This window comes from Acomys russatus, chromosome 14 (assembly GCF_903995435.1).
Source record: "Acomys russatus chromosome 14, mAcoRus1.1, whole genome shotgun sequence".
Classification (NCBI taxonomy): Eukaryota; Metazoa; Chordata; class Mammalia; order Rodentia; family Muridae; genus Acomys; species Acomys russatus.
Window position 1 is genome coordinate 57,756,412 of NC_067150.1, and position 13,507 is coordinate 57,769,918.

General features: G+C 43.1%; 1 protein-coding gene across 1 annotated transcript in view; it reads right to left on the minus strand.

Annotated features, from left to right (window-relative positions):
• The window catches only part of Usp3 (ubiquitin specific peptidase 3), a 79,357-nt gene that overhangs the window by 5,328 nt on the left and 60,522 nt on the right, over positions 1 to 13,507 (minus strand). The window contains exons 9-11 of the mRNA XM_051156701.1: positions 11,528 to 11,674; positions 9,328 to 9,434; positions 9,149 to 9,229 (exon numbers count right to left, since the gene is read on the minus strand). Coding sequence (XP_051012658.1) covers positions 9,149 to 9,229; positions 9,328 to 9,434; positions 11,528 to 11,674 — 335 coding nt within the window. The remainder of the gene's footprint in view (positions 1 to 9,148; positions 9,230 to 9,327; positions 9,435 to 11,527; positions 11,675 to 13,507) is intronic.

Sequence of the window (13,507 nt, forward strand, 5' to 3'; positions counted from 1 at the left end):
CTCTGAGTAGACGTGGCTTCCTGGACTCACTCTGTAGATAGACCAGGCTGGCCTCGAACTCACAGCGATCTGCCTGCCTCTCTCTCCCAAGTGCTGGGATTAAAGGTGTGTACCACCATGCCCAGCTTACTTTTGTTTTTTACTACAGCATTCTTAAGTTCTGAAGCTAACCATGGGTGTTTTTACCAACCAGTGTGTGTTGCATCATAAAAAGCTGGTTGTGGCAAGGCTTGGGGGATGTGGGAGAAGTTCAGGGAATGAGGGAAAAAAAGCTGTTTCTCTTAGTCAGAACCACTGTTTAGGAGAAAACAACTCAGCATGATAAAAGCCACATATGAAAAACTTAAGGGTGAAATCGCACTGCAGTGAAAAGACAAGGGCTCCATGTTTGCCACATCTGTTCAGTATGGCCCTGAATGTTTCGGTCAACACAATGTGGCAAGAAAAAGAAAAAACAATCTTAAATGGAAAGGAAAAATTAAAATTGGCAAATAGGATGATTTTATAGGTAGAAAATCCTACAAGACTAATAAAGAAGTTAAAGTGCATGGGCAGAAAAAGACAACATTGGCAAGACATCACTTCCTTCCGAAATCTCAGAGTCAATGCAGTGCAGAGAGTCCAGCAAAGGGCTTGCGAGGAACTGATGCTCGCAGCACCCAGCACATCAGCCAGAGGAGAGCTGACCTCACCCAACTGCCCTGTAAAACTGATGCCAACAACATGGGGTAGAATTGGTCAAAGACATGACCAGTGTTTCTGGGGAGACCAGAAACAGCCCCACAAGCAGTTCACACCTGAACTAAGGAGAGCTAAGGCAGTCAGGCTTCTGGCAAGCAGTACATGTAGAGAGCTCTCACAAAAAGCACAACAGATTTAAAAAAAAAAAAAAAAAAAAAAAAAGGCATATAAACAGTTCAGATGTGAGGGGGAGGGCAGTGGCTGCAGCAACAAAGGCAGGACCCAGGAAAGCACATACGAAATGGATGGTCTGTAAAAGACACTGTTAGAATGAAAAGACAGGATGCCAAGTCACCTACAATACTAGTCCATTTCTAAACACTAACAATGCACCAGCCAAAAAGCAAACAGGACAGTTTTATTAGTAGCATTAAAAATATAAATATTAGGAATATGTTGCATCAGAGCAACAACAAACTGGTATATGAAAGCTGTACAGCACTGGGTGAAAACAAGCATGCAGACAGACAGACAGACAGACACACACACACACACACACACACACGTCCCCAGTGTGGACCACTGCAGCATGGGAGGCAGTGTTAGAGGGTGACTCATGACTCAGTAGATAGCACTGCCAGTCTGTTTTGATAGTTAGAACTGTTGGATTCAGGAATTTGATGTCTTAGCCCGGTAGTTCTCAACCTTCCTAATGCTATGACCCTTAAATACTGTTCCTTGCCAGGCAGTGGTGGTGCACGCCTTCAATCCCAGCACTTGGGAGGCAGGGGCAGGTGGATCGCTGTGAGTTTGAGGCCAGCCTGGTCTACAAAGTGAGTTCAGGACAGCCAAGACTACGCAGAGAAACCCTGTCTCGAAAAACCAAAAAACAAACAAAAAATGCTGTTCCTCATGTTGTGGTGACCTCCAACCACAAAAATATTTTCTTTACTACCTTATAATTGTAATTTTACTACTGTTGTGAATGTAATGTGTCTGTTTTCCAATGGACTTAGACAAACCCTAAGGCCCAAAGGGTTAGGCATTTCACAGTAACCCGCTTGCAGCTTTGAGACTGAAAATACACAGAGCACTAGCTGGTCTCCTGTCTCCCATGTCGCACAGGCTAGCAGGCTGAGGCTCCAGCACACCTGACATATGCAATGACAGATAGGTCTACACACCTGGACCTACCATAACTGTCCCTAGGAAAATGTAAGTGCTCCTCAGTGTTTCTTGTCCTGTTCTCTGCACTGTCTCCCAGTATCTCCTTTCTAACACTCTTACCCTTCCTGCCTTCTTGAGATGGTTATACAGGGACTATCCAGTATTTCCTCAGCTAAATACAAGCAAGGCCAAGGTGAGGCCATAGGAAGAACCAAAATGGAGAAGACATGAACAGGAGAGGCACAGTGCAGACCATGAACAGTAGATGCTAGACTTGGTTTTAAAACGCGTGGCTCTAACAGCTTTCGGTACTCTGCTCAGTGCCACTACCTCCTGTTCAGGGGCTCCAGAGCTCTGTACTTGCTATGGCAGGTGTGACTGTCCATTACCACAGCTGCATCGGGTCAAAAGTACTCCAAGGGAACCTCCCAGGAAGTTGAGTAAAGAGGCAACATTAGGACCTGGTGGGGTTTGGGGAGCTCTGCCCACAGCAGCAGCCTCTACTCTGGATTTCTAAAAGCTCCCTTCCCTTCGTGTTCCGGAACCCCAGTACTTTATCTTTGAGCAAACCCCAGAAAAGCAAGCATACACTCATTCCACAATGCGAGCCTATTTTTCAATGTTTTGGGTTGCTTTGTTTTACCTTCCTGAGTCAGGGTCTCACTGTGTAACCCAGGAGGATTCTCCTGCCTCCACCACCTTCCAAATGCTGGAAGTGCAGCTGCACACTACACCTAGCTTGTGAACAACTTCCAAACCATGTTTCTTTAAAAAAAAAAAAGTGGTGTGTTTGTGTGTGTGTATGTATGTATGTGCGTGTCTGGCACTGTGTGTGTGTATGTATGCATGTGCGTGTCTGGCCCTGTGTGTGTGTGTGCCCTTGCGCATATGGAAGCAGTACAGCCTCTGGGATGTCATTCTCAGGAGTGTCATCCACCTTGGAGAAAGGTTCACTCTTTGGCCTGGAGCTCACTAACTAGACTGGCCACTAAGTTCTAGGGCCCCTCTGTCTTCCTCCCCAGTGCTGAGATCAAAAGTGTGCCTGGCTTTTTTTACATGGGTTCCTGCCTGCAAAGCAAGCATATCACAGGCTTGTGCTCTGAGCTCAGAAAATGCTTTCCTATACTAAGGAAGGCCATTTGTAAACACATAAACATAAAGAGACTGACAACCCAGAAACATCGTATCTTTAATGTCCACAGAAGTGAGCGGAGCACTGTCACATACTGCTGTGTTGTTCTGTAGAAGCCCATGTGTGTAAGGTGTGTGGCTGACCATCGACTGCCAGCACCCGCCCCCACCTCAGCACAGCTCCCTGACCTGCTCATCACCATCACAGGGGTGAGGAAGGTGCTGACAGTGCTGATAGCACATTATTGCATTTTTGAAACTCACATTTGAGAGCTATGTTTCACAGCTGGCAATTTTCCACATGAAAGAAACTGTTCAAATAGCATCTCCGCCAAGAGAAGGAAGTAAAACTGGTTTATTTTAGTCATCAGATCACCTTTTGTGTACTCTGCAAAGCTAACTTAGCAAGCCAATAGTTGGAAAGTATTCAGACTACACATTTTTATTGCCTTTGAAAATTATGTAATTATAAGTATGTTTAAAAGTTAGAAAAAACCCACAGTTCCAGTTCTTCCTGGTTCACACTTTCATTGGAAACACCCTTAAAAACTGTAATGCACAATGACCTGCGCCTAGGGATTCAGGCTTTAACCCAGCTGCTTAGTACACTGTGGCAGGAGGATTACAAGTTAGGATGAGTGGGGGTGGAGGTGTATAGCTCAATGGTAGAGAGCTTGCCTAGTGTCCTGAGACCCTGGGTTCAGTCCTCACTACTGAAGCTGAGGGATGAGCTAAGGATGTAGGTCAGTGTTTGACTGCACATTTAGCATATGTAAGGGGAGGGGGAGAGGGAAGGGTGGATGAGAGCTTAAAGTGTTATAGGTATGTATGTAAAAATTCATCTGCAAATATTGACAGCTTGTTCTTTCCTCTTCTGTGGTTTACACATGTTTGCTTGTTGGCCTCTTCCTCCTGAAGAATGACCACATTACGTAGGAGAGTCCCAGCTTGTTCCAGTGTGAAATACCCTGTGCCAAGTGCATGTCCTTGCAGGTAGAGCCTGGCTAGAGGAGGTGAGCCACTGAGGAATAAGCCTTGCAGGTGAAACCCCAGACTTGGCTCTGCTGTGAGCTCTGCACTTCCCAATCCATAAGATGTTAAGTTACACAAGCTCCCACTGCCACAGAGAGAACCTTGCTTCTCTGCCCTTCCCACCATGATGGGCTCTCAAACCATTAGCCAAAATAAGCCTTTCTGCTCTGTGCTGCTATCTCTGTTCTCCTCTGTTAGAAAAGTAACAGAGAAAAGTGTTACTAAGAAATGGAGTCTTGCTGTGATAAATCTGACTGTGATTTGTGGGACTTTAGAACTGGTTTGCAGAAAGAATATATAAAAGTTTGGTGCCCTAGAATCCTGTTAGCAGACTTTAATGGCTTTTCCTGCAGGAGTGTACAAAGATCAGAACAACAAAAATGCAGAGAGAAGAGTGGGCTCATCAGGGTTCAAGGACTATTGAGAACTGGCACAGGCTACAGTCTGCAATATCTGCCTGTGTCCTACCACCCTGAGGAAGCTGAATTACGTTAAAAACTTGTTTAGTGGAGGAAATCGTAAGACAGTGTAGTATACAGATTTTAGCATGGTTATGGCTCATTGCTTTTTGCCAGATTTACAGAGAGGGAGAAAAAGCACTCACTAGGAACGTGCAGTTTTAAGGGGAGCTATGAACAGATTTGAAACTGGATCGAGTGGCTTGAGCAAGTCCATGTTGTTAAAAGGATTAGTGCTGTTAAGGATAAATCTCACAATCTAGATCCAGTGAGATGGCATCTGCTGCCAAGTCTGACAGCCTGAGTGTGATGCCTAGGACCTATGGGGAAGAAGGAAAGAACAGAGCCCACAGGCTGTCTTCTGACCTCCTTACATGGACAAATGTAATACAATTTGGATGTTTGCACTTTGTGTTGGAGCAACAGGATTGGTAACTTGAGGGCAAAACTTCACCCACTGAAGACTCCACAACATAAACATATAAATTCACTTTAAGGGAGAGGGCTTGACCAGAGTGCAAGACTCAACCTCCTAGTAACATACACAGGGCAGCCTGGACGATGTCCAGATCCAGCTCTGCAGTAGACTTGAAGCATACAGAAGACTTACAGGAATTTCCATCTCCATGTGATAAAATTCAATATACTCTAGTTGTCCAGGAATTGCCTTTAATTGATGAAAGTGGTTTAAAAGGGGAAAGAGCCGGGCGTGGTGGCGCACACCTTTAATCCCAGCACTCGGGCGACAGAGGCAGGCAGATCTCTGTGAGTTGGAGGCCAGCCTGGTCTACAAAGGGGAGCCCAGGACAGCCAAAGCTACACAGAGAAGCCCTGTCTTAAACCATGCCACTCCCCCCAAAAAAAAGAAAAGGGGGGAAGAGGTGATCATTTTCAGCTGATGTTTTCATTCAGTGAGAAGAATTTAGATCCATTCTTCTGTATGTATGGATACAATTTTGCCATTATAAAAAGGATCTCTGTGAGTTCAAGGACAGCCTGGTCTACAAAGAAAGTTCCAGGACAGCCAGGGATATTACACAGAGAAACCTTGTCTACACAAACAAACACACACAGTCACACACACTCTCTCCTCCTCCTCTCTCTCTCTCTGTCTCTGTCCTTTCTCCTCTGTATCTTTGTTTGCATCTGTGTCAAAAAGTAGTTGGCTATATGAACGTGGACTGATTTCTAGGTTTTCACTGCCTTGTCTTTGGTATGATGACTGCTTCTAATGTGTTGAGGACTTATCAGACTTTTCTGCATATATCGTGATGACTGCAGGGATTCTGTCCTTCATTTTGTTGCCGTTCTGTGTCACATTTATTGATTTGAATATAGTGAACCATCTTCCCTCAGATGACTCCCACTTGGTTATGCTGTGGCTTTTCTATATTTTATTTGTGAATTATATTTTTCTACTTTATGAAATGTTGGTGTGCCAACTCCTTTACATCTCCACAGGAAAGATACAGAGTGATGCCTCACAAAAAGTCAGGCAGAATTCCTTCAGCCCACAACTTGTTCTAGACAAACACATGCTAATTGTACATATTAACAGTTCACTGTAATGGGTGTACATCATGCCCACCTGCCTTTCCATCTGCCCCTGTTATCTCTTCTGCTTTCAAATTGTTGGTGTGTGTTTGTTTTCGGGTGTGAGTAGAAACATGTGATCCATATATTTGTGCCTAGGTTATTCACTGAACGTGACACCCTCTGGTTCCACCTGTGTCCTTGCAAAGGATAGGATCTACCAGGCCAGTAACTTTCAAACTGATGATCAGAGATGGGAGGGTGTGAACCTTCAATTACTGTTTCAAACCCATTACTGCTCTCTTTACACTTTGTTTCTTGATTAAATTTTTGGTACATTGTGTATAATCAGGAAATTACCCATATCATGAATGGTTCTTCAGAGTTTTTAAGAACGGCTCATAATTTCTTTGTAATTATCAGTCCTCTTTGGTTTTATTTGGGTTTTTACTTTCTTACTCAGTCTATTTACAGGTTTGTCAATTTGGTTTATTCTTTCAAAAAGCCAACTGATCTTTTGTACCTTCTTTGTAATTTCAGTTTTATTTCTGGTTTGACCTTTATCTCCTATCATCAAGGTCATTTAGGAGCCAGCTGGTTGTTCCCTTATATGTCCCCTTTGTTCTAAATCACACTCTGTTGTGACTTTACGTGTCACGGGGTCTCACCACACAGTCCAGGCTAGCATCACATGTGGAATTCTCCTGCTTTGGCTTCCCTAGCGCTGGGATTACAGGCATGGGCCACCACACCCAGGTTATTATTTTAATCTCTTTATCTTTCTAGAGAATGCTCCCTGTGCTGAAAAAAACGTGTACTTCATAGTACAGCTTAACTCAACTCAGATTTTCTGTTTAGCTATTTCTCTATAGAGGAAAGTGAAGTACTAAAATCCCCAGTTATTACTGCGTTGGAGTATACGCTCCCTTTAGAAATAATATATGTCTATATTTGGGTGGTTCCATGTGAAGTACTCATAACTGTTAAATCTTCTGAACCGATCCATGTATTAATATATAATGGACTTGCATCTTCTTCTAACCCTTTACTTTGGATCTAAAGACATCTTTACCAGTGAAGTGTATCACTTGTAGTCTGCAAGGTTAGAACTTTAAAAATTCTGCACTGCAAAGTAGGCAAAAAGACATATTAGTCATAAAGGAGGTTACAAAGCACCCACCCCCATTTCAACTATGTCATAGTTTGTAGGAGGTTTGTTTTTCTTTATTTCATAGCGAATACATGAGTTCAAATTTAAGTGATGGAATTTAATCCTCTAAGCGAAGCTCTGTGGCTTCAGAAAGGATAGTCTAACTGTGTAAAAGTTCACTGAGACGGACAGAATTGGAAACTGAGAAAGTGTTTGAGTAGCTTCCTTCAAATAGCTGTGTGATATACTGTGAACTAGTTAAAATTTTTGTCATCTACTTTGCATGTAGTCTCTGGGCTGGCTAACACTGATAGGTAAAGTTTTCCTCAGCCATCTGGTAGTTTTCTGTTTGTTTTATCTCTTTTCTGGCATGCGAATGTTTCACATTTAGTGCACTCAGTACAGTGATGTGTTTTTCATGACACAGCTAGCTAGCATGCTATAACTTGAGTGCACAGTTTGACTCTGTTTCCTATTAGCTTTCTGCTGTGAGGGCTACCATAAACATGAAGAGTATTCTACAAGTTATTTTTATTTTTCTCTTGTTATCTTCAAAATTATTTTGTACTTTTGACATGTTAACTATAACACACCTTTGGCAATAGTCTTTCTGTTAAAGTTGGATGTTCTAATATGTGTGTGTGTCTAGTGTCTCTGAAGATTTGGGAAGTTTTCAGCACCTTCCACCTTTACTCTTTCGAAGTCCTATGTATGGTGCTTTAAGAAACACGTGCTCGGGGCTGGAGAGATGGCTCAGAGGTTAAGAGCAGTGGCTGCTCTTCCAAAGGTCATAAGTTCAATTCCCAGCAACCACACGATGGCTCACAACCATCTATAATGAGATCTGGTGTCCTCTTTTGGCCTGCAGATGTTACATGCAGGCAGAACACTGTATACATAATAAATAAAAAAGAAAGAAAGAAAAGAAACATGTACTCGTTTCACAGTGCCCTATAAATCTTATCACTTTCTTGTTCTCTGTTCACCCAAAGTGTACACAGAGCACGTGCCTTTGTCTGCAGTTCTGGAACTGCAGGGCTAACTTTCTGCAGCTGTAGTTCCTACGTGGTAAATCCAAGTGAGAGATAGTCTTAGCTGTGCTTCTGGAACTCTCCAGGGAGACACTGGGGCTTTGGCACCATCAGGTATGAGTGGGACTCAGAAGAGTTGGCCTTCTTCTTCTCTGAGTCCATTCTATACCCTATTGTGGGACAGTGGTCTAGCACTGTCTGGTGAGCAGCTTGAGCTCTGGGGTAGCAGGGCGAGTTGCTCCTCCCATAAAGGAGCTCAGGCTAAAGGACTGGTGGGGTCCTGTGGTTAGGCCACCTGTCTGCTGCAGATGGAATTGCTGGCATTTTACTGTCTACCCTTCCCCTTGCAGTGGAGGGGCCACTGCGAGGATTGTTGTGCTGCGATTGGCCTTGGTCTTAGTGTCTGGTGCCTTTCTGACACTAGAGTTCCTCTGCCCCCTCAAAACATCATTTCTCAAAATACACTTTTTCCATTGAGTGTGGGGACATATACCTTGAATCCCTGCACTTGGGAGGCCAAGGTAGGATCTCTGATGATGAAACTATGGTTAGCATTCTTTCCTTAGTTTATCCCACACATATTTACAAACAAAATCCTGCTTCATTTGGCTAGAAAAAAATGCCAATATTAAAAAGATAAAAAGAAGAGCTAGAAAGATGGCTCAGTGGTTAAGACCACTGACTACTCTTCCAGAGGTCCTGCGTTCAATTCCCAGCAACCACATAGTGGGGCTCACAACCATCTATAATGTGATCTGATGCATACTAAATAAATCTTTTTTTAAAAAAAATATATAAAAAGAGGAGAAACCTAAGTATTTTACCCCTCATTGAGATATCATGTGGAAGTGTTCTTACGAAATAGGATCTGAGACGTAGACAACACAGTTGTGAACCACATACAGATAAAAAGCTGAACAGACTGTGAGCTCAGACAGGAAAACGCAACATTGAAATGCCCTTACCTCGTAATGAGCAAACCGGCCCGTTTTCCTGATTCTTACAGCGCTTGCTTCTGAACTGACTTGGAATATCTAAGGAGAGATCTGAAGAGAAGAGACCCAGAGTTGTTGTCACAGGCCTGTGAGCTCACTATGGGCCAGCAGAGGACACAGCAGCATGCACCCTGACCAGTCTGCCTTACCTAGGAATGGATCAAACTTCCTCGACTCTGTCCCACATATGAGGCAGTTGACCTCGTTCTGGAGAATTCCTCCAAATATTGCTGTGACAACAGTTGATGCTCCATTTCTAAAGACAATACCACACAGGAAACAGCTCAGTAAAATGCTCTTTTGATTCTTAAACCATTAACATTGGGCAAACAGATCTCATATATGACTGTCTATGGGACAGTGGGGCAGCTTCGCCACCCCCAATACACCCTTCAGAGAAGAAGCAACTGCCCGTGTTTTCATCTTTCAAGCTGCAAAGCCTTGCTGAGGATACAGAACATTCCAAACTACTTGAGGATACGATGGCACATCCTCAACCTGAGGAAGTAAAAACATTTAATATACAGATTGAGTAGCAACTGCTAGCAGTAAATCGTGCTGGTGTGTTAGTGCTCATTTGTAAACAGTACTACAATTTGGCAGTCACAGTGCAAACCACCCCACCTTATCAAACAAGGACAAACTAACCACCCTCATGTTCCATACAGTTAAGAGTTATGCCTTGTTCCTGCAATGCTAACACGAAAAGCAAAAAGTAAGAACACCTAAGTCCAAGACTTGCTAGAAGTGAGATCCTTACCCCAAACATCAGTCTAATTGTTCACCATTATTTTATCAGTAGAAAGTCAGGCAACAGCTCCTCTTGCTGGTATTTTTTTCCCCTATAAGTTTGTGTCTTGATTCCAGACCTACCGTGGGCTCAGGAACAAGAAAGGGCGCCTCTGCGTAGTGGATGTTCTGTGTGTGGGCTTCAGCCTGAACATCCCTGTTTGTGAAGTGGGCGCTCATAGCTGCATATATTCTGGTTCTCCTGCTTTGCAGACCATGATGTTTTGTTTTTGTTTTTTCTAGACAGGGTTTCTCTTTATAGTCCTGGCTGTCCTGAAACTCACTCTGTAGATCAGGCTGGGCTCAAACTCACAGACCCGCCTGCCTTTGCTTCCCTGAGTGTTGGGATGAAAAGCGTGCACCACCACTGCTGGCTGCAATTACTAGTCTTTAAGTAGAATAACCCTGAAATTGGTCCTAAAAGAATATCCTATGAAGATCATTCACTGCAGTTCCATGGGAATGCCCAGGGCATCACAAGATCATGAGAACACATATTCTTTGACAGAGCCCAGTTTAGTATTTTTTATATATGAATATGCTATGATAATATATAAACATAAATTTTTATTTAACACTTTTTAAATTGGTGCTAGAACAGACAGCGTGACTGGATCTTAAGTGTTCCCTGTGCACACTGCACTCTGACTGGATCCTGAAGGCCCTGGAGAAACCTGGCAGCTCACAGCAGTCACTGTTCTGGGACACTGCAGGGTTAGAGAGTGACATGAGCTACCACAAAGTACTAGTCAGCCACATTTTCTCCTTTCTGTGGGGAATGTGTCTTGTAAATTTTCTCCTACATAGAGAATACTGGCAACAGAAAAGGTTGAGCATGGTGCAGTACACAGACGGTGCTTTGTGAGTGCTGAGGGCTACATAGTAAAGCCCTGTCTTTAAAAAAAAAATAAAAATAAAAAATAAAGGTGACTAGAATCCAGACTGAATAATAAATAATTTCTTTCTCAGCAAAATAACTGTTCAGTTTTTAAAATATTTTTTGAGACAGGGTTTCTCTGTGTAGCCCTGGCTGTCCTGAACTCACTTTGTAGATCAGTCTGGCCTTGAACTCAGAGATCAGCCTGCTTCTGCCTCCCTGAATGCTGGGGTTAAAGGTATGAGCACCTCACATGGCTAAAATAACTGTTCTTATATCAGACCTTGCTGTTAATATAAAAGAAACATGACAAAGGGTTTTGTTCATAGTAAGGGATAAAAGAAATGCTTTTAGCACATGTATTTCTACTGTGTGTGTATGGGGGGGGGACAGGATCTCACGACTAGCTCAGCCTGGAGCTAGACTCATAACAATCATCCCATCTCATAATCCAACACTCTGGGATTACAGATTTGGGTCTTTGCACTCTGTAGTATCACGTGTATACATTACTCAATATATCTGGTAGAAAATCCCTTAAATGCTAGATTGTATACTATATTAAGATCTCACCAAAAATAATGTGAAGGAACATTTAAAAGCACTAGCACCCCACCAAAACACACAAAGCAATACCAGCAGACACCTGAGGGTACTGAAAGCAAAAGTAAGCTAAGTCTTACATGCAGCATTTGTTACTTGCAGACAGAGTCGAATTTTCCTGTAGAATTGCTGAGCGGGACACACCATTGAGTCCACCCTGAAGTTCCAAATGCAGGTGATCCAAAAGGTAGCGCATGAATTCGTGAGCATCCTGCTGCTGATAACCCCTTGAAGTAAACACAAACAACGTGTGGGAGTGCTCCACGGCCTATAAACAACGTGTGGGAGTGCTCCACGGCCTATAAACAACGTGTGGGAGTGCTCCACAGCCTATAAACAACGTGTGGGAGTGCTCCACAGCCTATAAACAACGTGTGGGAGTGCTCCACGGCCTATAAACAACATGTGGGAGTGCTCCACGGCCTATAAACAACGTGTGGGAGTGCTCCACGGCCTATAAAACACCACCCAGGACTGCAGCCCCATGTTCACAAGAAGCCTCCAAAAACCCACCCTCTGCCTCACCACTTCTACATGTGATACTTATTTTTCTTAATTTCAAAAACCATGAAACAGTAGAGCTAATTGGGTTTGTGGTGATTTTAACTGACCCATCTACTTTAGAGATAAACTGAGGGACAAGCAGAGGAGGTGGCATATGATTTACCTAAAATCCTACAGGACAGTCATGGAGCAGCATTCAGAGCTGCACCTTTAAATGGACCCTGAAATTTCCCATTCTTCCATGGCTCCTCTATCTAGAAAGGAACCAAATCTTTAAACTGTACAACTTAACCTAAGCTGAAAACTACGTCTAAGCCTACACTTAAAAAAGTAAGAAATTTAGAGTAGTTAACTATGTTTAAAAGCTCACTCTTCAGTCTAAGAATTAAAGGAATCTGGGCCCAGTAGAAGATGATAAAATGCTCATCGATAGAGTGCTTGCTTTGTAATATATGGATCAGAGTGCAGCCCCTGCCCAGGAACCAAGTGAACCAGCCACAGAGGCACACAACACATGCCTGTCATCCCAGCACTGGTGAGGCATACGAACCCACAGAGCTTGCTGGCCTGGTCAACCAGTCTAGTTGACCACAGAGATCCTATTTCAGTGAGAGATCCCATCTCAAACAGAAGAAGGAAGGAGGAGAGTCAATTTTTAAAAATAATTTTTTAAACTAGTTTCAAAAATTAATTAAGAAACACCAAGCCAGGTGGTGGTAGTAGCAGGTGATGGTGGTATTCAGGAGGCAGTGGCACTCAGGAGGCAGAGCAGGCAGATCTCTTGAGTTCAAGACTAGCCTGGTTTACAGAGTTCCAGGATGGCCATGACTACACAAAGAAGCCCTGTTTCAAAGCCACAATTAAAAAAAAAGAAAAGAAAAGAAAAGAAAAAAGAAACACCATATGTCAACCCTTGACCTCCATAAGTGTGCACACAAACATACAAAGAGTTAATATTCTGTACTTCCATCTTAAAAGATATCTTTTGGACCAAAGAGAAAGTTCTTTTAAAAATGCATGGACTCATGTCAGGCATGGTGGTGCATGCTTCTAATCCCAGCACTCAGAAGGCAGAGGCAGGAGGATTGATGTGAGTTCGAGGCCAGCCTGGTCAACAAAGTGAGCCCACGACAGCCAAGGCTACAGAGAAACCCTGTCTCGAAAAACAAAAAACAAAAGAAAAGAAAAAAAAAACGCACTGACTCATACACAACTATGCACCATCCTAAACTTGAATACACATAGCAACATATTCTTTTTTTGTTTTTGTTTTTCAAGACAGGGTCTCTCGGTGTAGCCTTGGCTGTCCTGGACTCGCTTTGTAGACCAGGCTGGCCTCGAACTCACAGAGATCCACCTGCCTCTGCGTCCAGAGTGCTAGGATTAAAGGCGTGCGCCACCACACCTGGCTCATATTCTTATATTGCTTCTTAAATTATATTAGGAGAAGAAACTTCATGAAATTCCTATATTGATCCAGATCAATGACTGGTGAACAACAATGAAGAGATCCAAATAAAAGAAATAATGGTTTATAAAATGTAATGTATGAAAAA